General features: G+C 40.6%; 1 protein-coding gene across 1 annotated transcript in view; it reads left to right on the top strand.

Moving 5' to 3' along the window:
• The first annotated feature begins 14,320 nt into the window (after positions 1-14,320).
• Positions 14,321-15,717, top strand: part of gpr83 (G protein-coupled receptor 83) — a 39,294-nt gene continuing 37,897 nt past the window's right edge. The window contains exon 1 of the mRNA XM_085355951.1: positions 14,321-14,743. Within this exon, the coding sequence (XP_085212077.1) occupies positions 14,321-14,743 (423 nt within the window). The remainder of the gene's footprint in view (positions 14,744-15,717) is intronic.

Genomic DNA, 15,717 nt, shown 5'->3' with positions numbered 1-15,717 from the left:
GGCACAGGGAGGAGAGGTCGGGGCAGCGGGGGATTCTCTGGCTGGCTGGAGTGGCATCTAATAACCAACTCGCAAAATAAAACAAAATAAAAACAAACCAACAAACACGAAAACACCAGATATTATGATACAGACTTATAATTTGCACCGATGTTTTTTCGAAATTCTATACGCGAAAAGTGAGCGCGAGAGCCCTCAGTGCGCCTGCTCGCTGCCGAAGTCAAAGTCATCTCCGCTACATACAGTCCAGCATAAACGAGGCGACGAGGCTCCAGTTACAGCAGTGCAAGTAAACAAACAATAAATATAAGAAGAGTAAGAAAATAAATATACACTTTAGGACCAGGGGTAAAGGGATCAATAACAATTCAAAATTTATAATTTACAGTTTGATGATTTAAAGTCTCACACACAAACAATCGAAAGGGGAGGGGGCCGGCTGCTTCCAAAAAGAGCACATTTCATTCATAATCTTGTAAATCCAAGCCCATTATGTATTCATGATTTGGATCCTAGGTTGTGCGAAATCCCAGAAATAAGGGAGGGAGTTTTCGCCCAGGGCGCCAAACAGGCTAGGACCGTCACTGGTTGTGTCTGTATAAAACGGACAACTTAGTTTTAAGTTGTGGGAAAAAAATAATCATTTGTTCTAGTTTCTTTGGTTGGATCCATGAGAAATGTCAAAGTAAACATAATTTGACAGGCATGAAATTTTATTTTTGCACCAACAAGGTGATTCCCAAGACCTGTTAACTGAAAACTTGACATATCATGTGCAAGGTGTCCTAAAAAAAGTTGAGGAAATTGGACAAAGTGGAGGACAAAAGAAAAAGTGGCAGGTCTAACAAAGTATCTACACCAGATGAACAGTATCTGAAAGTCATGTCTTTCACAATGAGTAAAAAATTCAGAAAAAAATCTGACACAGACCCTGAGAGATGCATCTGGCCCTTCAGCTAATCAGCCTAATCATCAGAAATGGTCTCAGTGGACGTGGTATCAAGGTGGTGGCTGTCAAGAAGCCATTCGTAATGAAAGGAAAAAGAAAGAAAAGGCTAAGGTTTCTTAAATCAGTGGTCCCCAACCCCCGGGCCATGGCCCGGTACCGGTCCGTGAGTTGTTTGGTACCGGGCCGTGAGAGTTGAGGTTTGGCGTGAAATTTATGGTTTTCAGGGTTTTTATTGATTTTTAGAGTTATTTAAAAAAAAATCACATTTATCATTAACTCTTTTTCTCTGGGTCTTTTCCCATGTGTTATGAATAAATCTTTTTTTTGTTACCAGCACTGGTTTTATTTTAACGTATTTATCCGTGACACCTTAAAGGTCGCGACAGGGCGCAAAAAAGGTTGGGGGCCACTGTGTTAAATTATACAAGAACCAAACTAAAAATCACTAGCAACAGGTCTGATGGAGTGATGAATCTAAATTTGAAACATTTGTTTTAAGTCTTTTGAGTGAGTATGTAAGGAGAGGGTGAGGAGAGGTACAAAAGTGAGAGTCTACAGCCAACACAGAAGAGCAACAGTAGAGGCTCTGTCATGGTTTTTTCCCACAACTCAAAACTAAGTTGTCCATTGGCTGCATTTCAGGCAGTATTATTGGAGCTCTCATCAAAATGATGGAATTATGAACACAGAAAAGTACTGTTAGATATTGATCCACCATGTAATACCATCTGGAAAGCATCTGATTAACAGCAGCTTAATTTTTCACAGTGACCCCAAACACACTGCCAATGTAATAATAATAATAATAAAAAATCAATAAAAACATTTCTATCCAGGTATGCAATAAAAACATACATGAATAGAAAAACACACAATAACAAACTGTCTGTCACGGGTTGGCCTCTCCAGAGCTCCGACCTCGGTTTTAGTGAAGCGTTGAAGAGCTCTGAATGTGCTTCAATGAGCCTGGACACTATTCCTGAAGACTGGCAGCGGTAAAATGGCCAGGCTGAAACTATCACAATGAATGTCTGGCAATTTGCTGTAGGCCAAACCATCAAAGTTTTCAGCACTTTGTTATTCTTTTTCATGTCTCTTCTTCTTTCAGCTGCTCCCTGTAGGGATCATCTAGCACCATCTCACCCTGACCCCTAACATACTGTAGCTTTTGAGGCATGCCTTTCAAACCAATAAACATTTTTTTTCTTTTAAAACAGAACCAAATGTGAATGTGCAGATATCAGCTGTGATGGTATAATTTTAATGCTGGAATCACGTTATTACTTCATAATTGCTGCTTGTAGTCATGATTCAAAAATTTCACATTAGGAGGGTGAAAGATACAAAATAAACTAACATTGCATAAACTGGCATGTTTTATCCACCACATTTTACACTGAGCTCGCGTTAAGTTAAATTAAATTAAATGACTGTGAACTGTAAAATTGCTGTTTTGTAATGAGATGAGATTTTGTTTTGGGTTCGCGGGCACATGATAAGCTGTGCCAAAATGATGTAATTTCCACTTGTGGCCACAGAGGTCGCTGTTATCCCTGAAACACAGTGTACTCCTGCTTTTCATAATACCTGCTGGAATAACTTTAATTTCGAACAGCTATAAATTACGGAGCCCCGCAGGGGACATGGGAGAAAAAAAAAAATTAAGACGGACTTTTGCGAGATCTCGCCTGGAGCCTTTATAGTATTTAAACCTCAGCCAAGGATTAATGTTCAGCAGCTGCCTTGTTATCTCCACAACACTCTCTCCGAGGCAAAGGTTGTTCATCCAGCCATTCTGGAAAAAACAACACATCTTTTGGAGCTCATTTGAAATGTAACGAAATTAAGCCAATCAAAGCAATGTCACAAGAATTTATTCTCATTTTTTGACACATGTCAACACAGCTGGAAAGCTAAAATATAAAAGACTTCTTTTCCACCCTGTTAAAATTTTTCTGAGGGCATTTGCACCGAGAGTCGTGAATCAATCAGATGGCTCATCAGCAAGATAATAGAAATAGGCCTGGGCTCTAACTAGTCAACAGAGTGAGTGCATTAGCAACACTCAGGATGGCATCACCCTGGAATTTTTTTAGACATGAAAATCAAACAAACAAGAAACCTCAGAGTGACAGGTACAAAATATGTGGTTTGCAACACTGCAGGTATTGGTAAGTACATCCACATGCAAAATACTGCATGTGTTTTTCATACTTTTTGCATAGTTTTGATCTAATCATGCAAAAAAGTGTGTGTGGGCAACTGTGCTGACAAATATGTTTTTGCACACACACATATACATATATATATACACACACACACTTTGGCAACCTGCGTTATTGGTGATCTGGTGTTTGCTTGTGCTTCGGCTGGGAAACTTCCACAAAGCGCCGCAGCAGTAGAGGAGATGTCTTTGTGCAGCTGTAATGATGCTGCTGATCCCTTGTTAAAGCAGTATGTTACTGCTTGCCTCTGCTCAAAGCAGAGCCAGAGCAAAAACCCAGACGCTACTGTATGCATTATATGATGACAATGTGCCCTCTGTGCAGCACTTCAGAAATGAGATGTTTACTGACGTTACCCACCATCCTTCAGTTTGCTGAGAGGTCCCTGTAAACACAGGTGAGTCTGTATCCCTTCTCTTGTGACTCTAGTTGAAAATGAGAACTTTAAAAGTTAAAATGCCATTAATTGGGCAAAATAAAAAGAAATTCAACTCTTGATCCTTCCCTCTCACTGGTCCCTCTACCAGGTCTGGTATAAAGAGGAAATAAGCCATGTTTTTCAAAGGGTATCAAACATGGCAGATTCACTTCAGAAGGTTGTAAACTGTTGCGTTGCATTTGTGTTAGATAAAATTTGGTCAAGCTACACTTGAGAATCTTTTAGAATAGGTACAATAGCTGTTAGTGACTCACTGGTTGTTATTTATTCTCAGTTTTTTTTTCTGGTTTTCAGGCAGAGGCAGAGTTTATATGTTTTACTCTGGATTTAGTTTTAGTTTTCATTGCCTCTAGTCAGTCACTGTGGTGCACAGTCTTACTCTTACCATCCATTCATCCACCCATTTCTGCTGATCCTTTCAGGGTGGCTGGGAGCAGGCAAAGGAGCCTATTCCTGCTGGGTGAGAAGCAGGCTACACCCTGCATAGGATGCCAGTGTGTTGCATAGTTGACACACAGAGACAGACAACCAATTACACATGCATTAATACCCATTTGCAGTCATCAATTAACCTCATTCACTGGATTGGATGAGATTCACCTTGACTTCCTTCCTGGAAGATGTGCTCCAGAATTAGGGAATCAAACTCTTTATTTCCGCTGGGACGGTGGATGATGTGGGTCTTTTGGTTTAATCAGGTTGTGGCCTCATGGATCTGAATCAGATACGACAACTGACACATGCAGCTGTGAAGCCATTATTTTCTACCAGAAAAAGGCGATGGCCCCAACTTTAAGTTTAATTTAAGTACCTTAAGTACCAGGAGATTGACAGGCAGATTGATGCAGCATCTACAGTGATGTGGATGAAGTACTGTACTGATCTGTTGTGCTGAAGAGAGAGCTGAGCGTTATGTTGATCAGTAGAGCCAGTACTCTTCCACATCAAAAGGAGCCAGTTGAAGTGTTTTAGGTATGTTATGCTGTGAGGAAGCCCGGCGGCAGGCCCAGGATATGCTGGAGAGGATACATGTCTTGGCTGGCTTGGAGGTAGGCAGGGAGAGGGAAGTCTGACTCTGTATAAGCTGTAGAAAATGGCTGGATGGAGTTAACCTAACACACATGTCTCTGGACTGTGGGAGGAAGCCTGAGTACTCTGAAATGCAAAGATGCTAGCAGGTGCATTCAAACTCAGGATCTTCCTACTGCGAGGCGACAGCTCTGACTTCCACACTACCACGCTTTTACCACTCTTAAAATATTACACATGCAAGCCATTTGCAGGCTCTCTTTGACCATCATCTTTGATTGAATGTTGATTGAATAAAAATGCTAAGAGCATAATGTTCAATCTAAGTGGATAGTGAAAAAGAACATGCAAATGTTTTGCATAAATAAAAGAAAATGAATGATTGAATTAATAGTGAACATCCTGCCCCATGTCCTCCCATTTTCAACGCTTCCTTTTATCATCATTCATCACATCCACATTAAGATAACAGATATTTGTGGGAATGAATGGACGTGTGAATGAATCTCACGCCACCACTGCTTTTGTATGATTTTTTTTTTCACACAAATTATTACTTGTTCACTTGAAATATGACTCAAATGGTGGCTCATAATGCAAATGAATGACGAGTCTGTGACTCCTAAGTAAGCCTAAACCCTGCAATGAATTTTATTATCCACATCATGTTCATATCTGAGACAATCATACCAGATTACAGCATAGCAGCTTTGCAGAACTAATATTTTGCAGCATTTAACGATCAGGCAAACCTTTGAACTAGATGATCGCTTCTGCTTGATGATCAAAATACCTGCAGGCAGACGCTGTGTGGACTGGAAGAGTGGAGCTCAGTTTGCTGAGTGTGGGTTGTGATTGTATTCATTCGATATATATTTATAATGACCTTCCTTGAAACTTGGTTTGAATAACATTTCCTTGTGCCATTCACACTGTCAGTAGAAAATCAAGAAAAATCCTTTCATGGTTCATTTAGTATTATAATATTAGAAGTATTTCAACGAGCTCTATAATTTTCTACGTTTTTTTTCTACAAGAGACTAGGGCTGCTCAATTAATCGAATTTTAATCACGATTACGATCTGGGCTTTCAACGATCATTAAAAATGACTGAGCCGATTATTAGCCCCTCCCTAATTTATCCGCGACACCTTAAAGGCCGGTCCGTGAAAATATTGTCGGGCATAAACCGGTCCGTGGCGCAAAAAAGGTTGGAGACCGCTGATTAAGAGGACCCGAGGGAAGCTCGGAAAGCTAAGCAGAAGTTATTTGGAGAGGAGAGAGTGACTGCCGTTGGTTGAAAAGAGAGTTTAAAAAAAAAAAAAACTTCAGTGGTGTTGCACACTATTTTATATTATTTTTTTAAAGTCATTGTTAACCCTTTAAAGCCGGTCAGAGCAGCACGTTCCGTTTTGCGTAACTATTTTTAAATCCCTGTAGAATCTGAACCGTGTAAGCTAGCGCAATAATTTGTTTTGCATATGAAACCGGAGGAGTTGTACTTACATCTGATGCCATCAGCTTGTCCTCGGTCACGGTTTCGTTCCACATATAGCTTTGCAAAAATTGCATAAAAAGCGCTTGCAGGAACAAAAACATAATATTCCAGAAACACGCTTTGCCGTTCCTATCACTTCCCACAGTGAAATGATGCACCTGCTGTTTTCTTTGCAAATTTGCATCATAGGATTGTTTTTTGTTTTTCCTGCAGTATATAAAAATTGGTGTATCTCCAAAATAAAACTATGAAGACACTCAAAATAAATTTCCTGTGGTGGGAAACTATTTTTTGCAACTTTATTGTATTTAAAGTTTTGAGGGATAAGCCTCTTAAATTTCTCCAAGTAGAAATATATGTAAACAAAACAAAAGCGATTTTCAATTTTTTTTGTAGTTTATTGCACTTTTTTGCAATTTATGTAATTACTATGGACTTAATGCATACATATTATTAAAATATGGGCTATAACAGTTGTATTGATGTATAGCAACTTGAAATGCTCCCACAAATGGCACTACAGCATGTAAAAAAAATAAATAAAAATAATATAAGCTCTGGTGGACTTGGTTCTATAGTAGGTCTTAAAGGGTTAAATAAATATTGTCAAATAATCGTGATCTCAATTTCAGTGAAAATAATCGTGATTATCATTTTTGCCATAATCGAGCAGCCCTACAAGAGACCCACCAGCCTGCTGGCTCATATTTATCCTGTCAAGGAGGGACTTTTCATCACACCGCACAGCAAAACCTCCAAACACCAAAACGTTCCATATGCAGTGCAAACTGGTTTCCCAAAGGTTTATGTTGAGGAGTGTTAAAACAGCTTTTTAGCTTTTTACAGTCTGATTCTGTGATCATTAAATTTGGCCTAATAGTGAGGAGTTGCGAGATGGAGACAGTTAATCAGGATTTTGCAATTGCTTTCCAAAACATTCTGCAGCCCATCTGCTTTCTACAAGGGCTGGTTCAAGCCTCTGGGGCCACGGGGCAGAAATGAATGCTGCAGGACCCCAGACACTGAACGAGATTAGCTATCTCTGGTTCTGCCGCATCGATTTAAATCCAATTTTTAAAACTATCCGTCCATTACTTTTATTTAAGTGCAGTGCTAATTATCAGGGGCACATGCTGAACTTGAGGCTCCCGCGTTTTGCAATCCATCTACCACATACAGGCTCAGAGTGAAGCCAATTTAATGCCTTGGTATCCTCTGCTCAAGACAAGCCAACTTCTTTTCATGCTAGAGGAATTTAGATAAGTGAAGCAACAGTTCAGCTCTTACTCTCCTGTATTTTTGATCATTAACGCGTGTCTTATCCTTTCGTCTCTGACATCTGTTTGTGGCTTTTCTTACTGCTCTCGCCAGTGTTTCTGTCACTTTTCCCATCCTTTCAGCCTCCGACTCATCTGGACTGAGTGGCATTTAAAAACACTGCAGCAGACACTGTAATTGCATGGAAGCAGACTGTCAGAGCAGCTATTGATTGAATAACATTAACAGTTTATTTATTTGATACTTTAATTTTAATCTATTTTTCTGAGAGTTTTTGCAGCACACTGAGCTTAACCGGTACAAATAAAACAAAACTGTTTGCATCTATAGTGTAAAAATCTGAGTCTTGTGAGCACTGGAATCTATTTATCACCTGTGTTACACGTGTTTGTCTTTTCCTTAATTTACATATATAATTTATGCTGGTATCCTATTTCTCCTCCCAGCAGTCCAAGCCTCTTCATGGCTGATTTCACTGCTATTATCGCTCTCAGCAGGGGACTGTGTTATTTGCTAATCTGAGACTGATACTACTTTATGAGCCAGGTATATTTGACTGCATATACAATGCTTATAAAAGGTATTCACCCCTTCAATGCTTTAATACATAAGATCATGGTCAAAACAATGGTCAAGCTTCTTTCATGTTGATAAAATAATGCCAGTTAATTAAAAGTATATATAGTAAAATAAACATTTGATCTTTAAAGTGACAACCTAATTTATCAGAGGTCCAGCTGATTCCAGCAGTTGGGGAAATGGAGATCACCTGTGCATCTACCATGTATGAAGCGATTGTATAAAGGCACCTGTATCTGTAAGGTTCAGACTCTGGTTCATCAGCTGCTGCAAAAAGAAAACATAAAGGAACTCAGAAAACTCTGTCCTTGAAAGTTGGGAGTTGGCTACAAAACAATTTCCAACTCACTGGATATACCACAGAGTTCAGGTAAGTCCATAATTAAGAAATGGAAGAAGTATGGCAGTTGTCTAAATTTGCCTAGAGCTGGTCATCCTCGCAAACAGAGTGACTGGGGAAGAAAAACACCAGTGATGGAGGCCACCAGGTGTCCACTCTGAAGGATTTAAAAGCTTCAGGGGCATAGATAGAAGAGACTGTACATACAACTACTGTTGCCTGGGTTCTTTCATCAGTGAAAACTGTATGGGTGAGTAGCAAAGAAGAAGCCACTGCTGAAAAAAGCTGCCATGAAATCTCACTTGGAACTCACCCAAAGCCATGTGGGTGACTCCAAGGTCAACTAGAAGATGGTTATTTGGTCTGATGAGACAATTTCCACATATCACCACAAACACACCATCTCTACTGTAAAGCATGACGGTGGCAGCATCCTCTGGCCTTGCATCAGAGGAACAGGCCTTTGAAGGCTTGTAAACGTAGAGAGGATAATGAACTAAGAAAATTATCAGGAAAAGATTTATTTTCCAGCAAGGCAACGAACCCAAGCAGACAGGAAACGCCACACAGAAATGGTTCAGATGGGGCCAAGTCCAAGCCCAGATCTCAGTCCAATTGACAGTTTGTTTAACTACACATTTAATCTCTGTCTTAAGGAAAGATAAAGATGTGCAAGTTGAAGAGCATGTCTCAGTAGTTCAATGTGATAAATGCATAAAACTAGAGCCTATCCCAGTTATTATAGGGCGAGAGGTGGGATACACTTCTCTAAATTTCTGATTATGCTCAAAACTATCTGCACATTCAGAACATTTCAGACATGTATTTATCTATTTTTAGAAATCATTAACCTCTCAATTATGTTGCTGTAGAAATCCAGGGAAAACGTGGGGTTGACTCACCTAGGAAGGGATCTCAATACTGCATTATAGGCAGAGGTGGTGCAAGACAGTGAGGTTTTTTAGGGCTGTTCTTAAGCCTTTATCGAGCGATGAACCATATTTGGTGACTTTATTGTTTTCCCCTTCTCTCTCTGCGATTGTGTAGGGACCACACAGCTGTCTCCCATTCAATCAGCAAAGCCCAGGTTATGTGACAGACAGTGACATAACCGCATCTGACCAATCAGCAGATGGCCTGAGCATTTCAAACAAGTAAGCCAGACTTTAGGATTCTTTATTTTTTATTAAGAAATCACACATTATGACTTAGGAGAGTAGTACTCAGTGGTCCATAGGATATTGTGACAGGTTTGTGTATCATTATAAAGTAACCCAGTGAGAAATTAACCCATTTATAGACGTTTTCGTCCTGTAAATAATGAAACGTGTGCGTGACTGTTTCACTCAGTTTTATGGCCTTATAGCAGTTTTTAATATACTTAAATTGCAGATGTCAGTGTTTGTTTTTACTGTGGGTCTTATTAGAACTATAATTGGTTTAGTAATTCAATATTTCTGATTTTAGTTTTTACTGATTTATAAGAAAAAAGTGGTATCATAAGTAATTGTAAAGCTTTTTAATGCTTTGAGTTATACATCTACAATTTAGCCAGAGGCAGACAGAGATGTATCCAGGAGAAAAGTGCCGTCAGCAGCCCGCAGACCTGAGGCCACACATCTGGGCGACATCTAAGCGTCCATCCCATCAGGACAAGGACGAAGGGCCCAGATGGCGTGCCCACAGCAAAAGGGGGAGAGTCCCAGTGAATCTGAAGCTGCCGACCCCGCCAGAGGCCGGCCACCATGGCCCCAGACACCCACGAACCACCCGGCACCAGAGGGAGCTCCCCCGACAAGGAAGAGGTTCAAGCCACCCCGGACCAGCGGCTCCAAGAGAGCGGGTCAAAATCTTTTTCACAAGAGTGTCCTGGCCAAGACAGACAGCAGCCCAATCAGTGGAACTGTAGTTAGTAGCACACACACCAAATCCACACAGGGGTAGGAACCGGCAACAAAAATGAGCAACAAGCAAAAATAATAATAATCTTCATGAATACCTTAGCAAAAGTAACTGTAAGATGTCAGAAACAAATTTAATAATATAATAATTTTATTCTGTACTTTTCCCTCTCATAATTTATTTATTCATTTTTTAGAAAGACGTTTACCCTAAATCAGGGGTGTCCAAACTTTTTTCACTGAGGGCCACATACATAGAAATATAGGAGGGGCTGGGCCACTTAGGTATACAGTGGGGCAAAAAAGTATTTAGTCAGCCACCGATTGTGCAAGTACCCCCACTTAAAATGATGACAGAGGTCAGTAATTTGCACCAGAGGTACACTTCAACTGTGAGAGACAGAATGTGAAAAAAAAAGCCATGAATCCACATGGTAGGATTTGTAAAGAATTTATTCGTAAATTAGGGTGGAAAATAAGTATTTGGTCACCTCAAACAAGGAAAATCTCTGGCTCTCACAGACCTGTAACGTCTTCTGTAAGAAGCTTTTCTGTCCCCCACTCGTTACCTGTATGAATGGCACCTGTTTGAACTCATCATCTGTATAAAAGACACCTGTCCACAGCCTCAAACAGTCAGACTCCAAACTCCGCCATGGCCAAGACCAAAGAGCTTTCGAAGGACACCAGGAAAAGTATTGTAGACCTGCACCAGACTGGGAAGAGTGAATCTACAATAGGCAAGCAGCTTGGTGTGAAAAAAATCAACTGTGGGAGCAATCATCAGAAAATGGAAGACATACAAGACCACTGATAATCTCCCTCGATCTGGGGCTCCACGCAAGATCTCATCCCGTGGGGTCAAAATGATCATGAGAACGGTGAGCAAAGATCCCAGAACCACACGGGGGGAGCTGGTGAATGACCTGCAGAGAGCTGGGACCAAAGTAACAAAGGTCACCATCAGTAACACACTACAACGGCAGGGAATCAAATCCCGCAGTGCCAGACGTGTTCCGCTGCTGAAGCCAGTGCATGTCCAGGCCCGTCTGAAGTTTGCCAGAGAGCACATGGATGATACAGCAGAGGATTGGGAGAATGTCATGTGGTCAGATGAAACCAAAGTAGAACTTTTTGGTATAAACTCAACTCGTCGTGTTTGGAGGAAGAAGAATACTGAGTTGCATCCCAAGAACACCATACCTACTGTGAAGCATGGGGGTGGAAACATCATGCTATGGGGCTGTTTTTCTGCCAAGGGGACAGGACGACTGATCCGTGTTAAGGACAGAATGAATGGGGCCATGTATCGTGAGATTTTGAGCCAAAACCTCCTTCCATCAGTGAGAACTTTGAAGATGAAACGAGGCTGGGTCTTCCAACATGACAATGATCCAAAACACACCGCCCGGGCAACAAAGGAGTGGCTCCGTAAAAAGCATTTGAAAGTCCTGGAGTGGCCTAGCCAGTCTCCAGACCTCAACCCCATAGAAAATCTGTGGCGGGAGTTGAAAGTCCGTGTTGCTCAGCGACAGCCCCAAAACATCACTGCTCTCGAGAAGATCTGCATGGAGGAATGGGCCAAAATACCAGCTACTGTGTGTGCAAACCTGGTAAAGACCTATAGTAAACGTTTGACCTCTGTTATTGCCAACAAAGGTTATGTTACAAAGTATTGAGTTGTATTTTTGTTATTGACCAAATACTTATTTTCCACCCTGATTTACGAATAAATTCTTTACAAATCCTACCATGTGGATTCATGGATTTTTTTTTCACATTCTGTCTCTCACAGTTGAAGTGTACCTCTGGTGCAAATTACTGACCTCTGTCATCATTTTAGGTGGGGGAACTTGCACAATCGGTGGCTGACTAAATACTTTTTTGCCCCACTGTATAACCTTAACTTTACTGTATTAAAGTTAGAAAAATCCCTTAAAAGTGATACATTTCAAGTTTGTTATTTAAGTTATTAGGCTTAGCAAAACATCTATTAACGTCCGTTTGAAACGATTATCAACATTAACAGACTGAACTGGACTTAATAACAGGAGTCCATATAATTTTAGTAAATTATTCTGGTGAGTATCAGCTGCGCTGGGTATGTAAATCGGGCCATCCAGCTGCGGTGCTGATCCGACGCCACTCTGCTAAAAATCCGGACAAATGTCACTTGATCAAGGAGCAGATCTGCATCAGATGAGATCAGCTGACTGCGTGTGCGTGCGCTGTGCACAGCGGTGTGTACTCTGTGTGTTAACAAGAAAAACGCTTATAAGAAAGTGGTGCGCAAAAGCAGGGTAGTGACAGAATTGATGCGCATTATAGATATTTGAAGCATGTGTACCTGCACATGCATGCTTATTAACCCACGGGTACTGTGGAATATATTTTTTACTCACCTAAAGCGCTCGTGCTCTCGTCCACTCCCCGCAAAAAAACATAGCAGCTGACAGCTGCGGTGTCTGTGGCATCGTTGCTCTCATCTCATGCGATGGAGTAAAAATGAAAAGCACAGCTTTATCAGACAGTTGCAGTTTAATGTTGGCTGACGAGTCTTCATGCAGTGCGTCCTGCACTTTTTCCGGGCACATTATTTTGGTGACTTTAACGAGGCCGTGTTTTATGAGGTCTCCATCTGAAAAAGGCTTGCTATGTCTTGCGATGAGTTGGGAGACCTCATGCTATTGGAGCCTTTTCCTGGACAATTTGAGCACGAAAAAAATACTGTTGCTGACCATGCAGGAGAGCTACCCTTTGCTTTAATTTCTGCTCTCGCTCAGCGCCACACTCAGAAAAATAAAAGTGCCAACTGGAACCAAAAGTGGTTCTTTAGACTGATGCCATAGAGGAACCTTTTTTGGTGCCAGAAAGAACCTTTCAAACAATGGTTCTTTGAAGAACCATTTCTTTCCGTGGTTCATTGAAGAACCTTTAAAGGTGCCCCAAAGAACCATCAAGAAATGGTTGGGGCACCTTTAAAGGTCGAACCAAACCAAAGAACCATGAAGACATCTGAAGAACCATTTAAGAACCATAATTTTTCTGAGTGCAGTGTAGGATGCATAGGCCTCTTGTTTGGTTTCATATGACGTCGTACATTATACTCTTTGATAATTGCCATAGTTTCAGTGCAGCTCAAACAGACACACTTCCCCTTGAATTCTTTGAAGAAATATTCACTCTCCCACCGTGTCTGAAATTTTCTGCACTCACTTTCTACCTTTCGCTTCTTTGGTTCTGCCATGTTTAGTAACTTGGGGGTAAATTTCTTCTGTGATTGACCTTTTTGGTGGAGCAACTGCCTTGATTAACAACAGCTCCCCCTGGTGTTAAAACTGAGAAGTGCAATACACTCAAGCAAAAGTTGAAGTGCGGGCCATATTCTATTCTATTTATAAAATTACTTGCGGGCCAATTAAAAATGGACTGCCCGCGAGCCGGAGTTTGGACACCCCTGCCCTAAATGAACAAGGAACCATATTTGGTGACTTCACTGACCTTGACTGGCAACATATACCTGAAAAATCTTCGAAAAAAGCTTATACAAGTAAAAAAAGCAAAGTCCTTTAATATCATCTAAGAACACACTGGGGTTTAAATTACGAATTTCCAAGTATTTAACAGAATGCTCTAAATGGTCGATACGTTTACAGGCCATCAGCTTAAATGTCTGTTGCCAAAACAATTCAATTATAAACCACCAGGCGGTTTAATTTGGCACGCATGGAGACCCGAAGCAGCCTTGGACTTGCAAATCAGCCAGCTTCACCCTGCATCACCCTGCAGGTAAACATCTCACTAAGAACGAATCAATAAAAGCACAGAAGGAAGGAGTCTCTCTCCCTCCCTCTCTCTCTGCTACACACAGACACACACGCGACAGTCTGAAGCTTTATAAACAGCAGCCTCTCCTGCTGCTGAGTCGCTTCACACAACTTGTTGCCCACGCTTCAGCCTCTCTCCTTTACTCCAGTGACACGAATGACAGAGAAGCAGCTGCAAACCTCTCATTCTCTCATTAAAACTACAGGCAGGGGGATGCGATAATTACACTGTTAATAATAATAATAATAATAAAAATGACAGCAGTATGTGTTTGGCTCTCCGTGGTCCTCTGGATGAGCCGGGCAGCAGCGGGACACAGAACTAACGACTCTTCACTTTCGGGAGAGGAGATACTTTCTTTCGCGGAGCGTTTCATGAACGTTTCGGGACAGAGAGGGAACGCGAGTTCCGGATTGTTTCTCCTGGACTTTGATGAGGGTCTGCTGGAGGGCTGGCGCTCTCTGGCCAGCAGCGGCGGAGAGTCTCAGGACAGGGGCAACAAGGCGCTGCTTGTGGCAGCCTATTCCCTCATAATCGTGATCTCCCTGTTCGGGAACACCCTGGTGTGTCACGTGGTGGTCAAAAACAAGCGCACCTTGTCCGCCACCAGTTTATTTACCCTAAACCTGGCGGTGGCTGATATCTTCATCACAGTCCTCAATACACCCTTTACTCTGGTAAGACCACTGCACTGAAAAAAATGTTTTGTTCAATTTACTCAATTTTTTTATGACAAGTGGTTGCACGAAATAAATTTGTTTGAATCCAGAAATATTTTTTAAGTACACTGAATTTAATTTAAGCGAGTAAAACCAACATATATTTTTAAGCTACTTTAACTTAACTGTTGTGGATACAACTTAGTCAAATATTATTAGTAATTCCAACTAAGGTCGTGTTAAATGTACCAGAATAATTTGTTTCCTTTACACTTATGTCCCAAACTTATATTCAAATCAATCAAATTGTTAATTTCTCTCTATTTCAATTAAGTTAAGTTTACTTAAAAAATATTGCTTACCCTGATTTGTAGTTTTTAAAAACGTCAATAATGAAAACTACAACATTCTTTCACATCATTTATTAATGCAAAATTTGTTGCAAACAGAATAAGAATCCACATCTCTAAGAAAAATTGCTGCAATTTGTATAATACAAATTACAAAACTTTTGCCTATGAACTAGTAGCTTTAAAAAGCTGTATTCAAACAAAACAGAAACAACAGACAAGGGAAAGGTTAACCAATGTTTCTCTTCCTCTATAAAAAAAACAAAAAACAAAAAAAACCTTCTTACATAAAAGAATAAAACACTGCCAGCAGTATAAAGTATCACAATTAGAAACTGATGCATCCACAAACTAACCAGTTTCAGACTTGCTGTTCTGCGATCCATATTTAGAAATTGCATTTTAATAAGGTAATTAGACTTAAAATTAAACTTGTGTTTTCCTTACTGCTTATTGACCACTGTCTTTCCATTCTAGTCCTTCCTTGAAGATTCTGAATGTTTTACATATTTTCTGACCTAACATACTTGCTTCAAAACAATTAATAGTCTTTAAAGTGTTACCAGTGTGCTGCAGTGTGGTAATCATGAATGTTTTTTTTGTTTTTTTTATCCGGTTGAGTTAACACTGATTATACGCAGG

This window comes from Diplotaxodon limnothrissa, linkage group LG6, assembly GCF_057381915.1.
Source record: "Diplotaxodon limnothrissa isolate DT_005_m linkage group LG6, D_limnothrissa_male_GT1.1, whole genome shotgun sequence".
NCBI classification, from domain to species: Eukaryota; Metazoa; Chordata; class Actinopteri; order Cichliformes; family Cichlidae; genus Diplotaxodon; species Diplotaxodon limnothrissa.
Note: the sequence above shows the minus strand (reverse complement) of the source record. Positions and strands in the feature narration are given on the sequence as shown.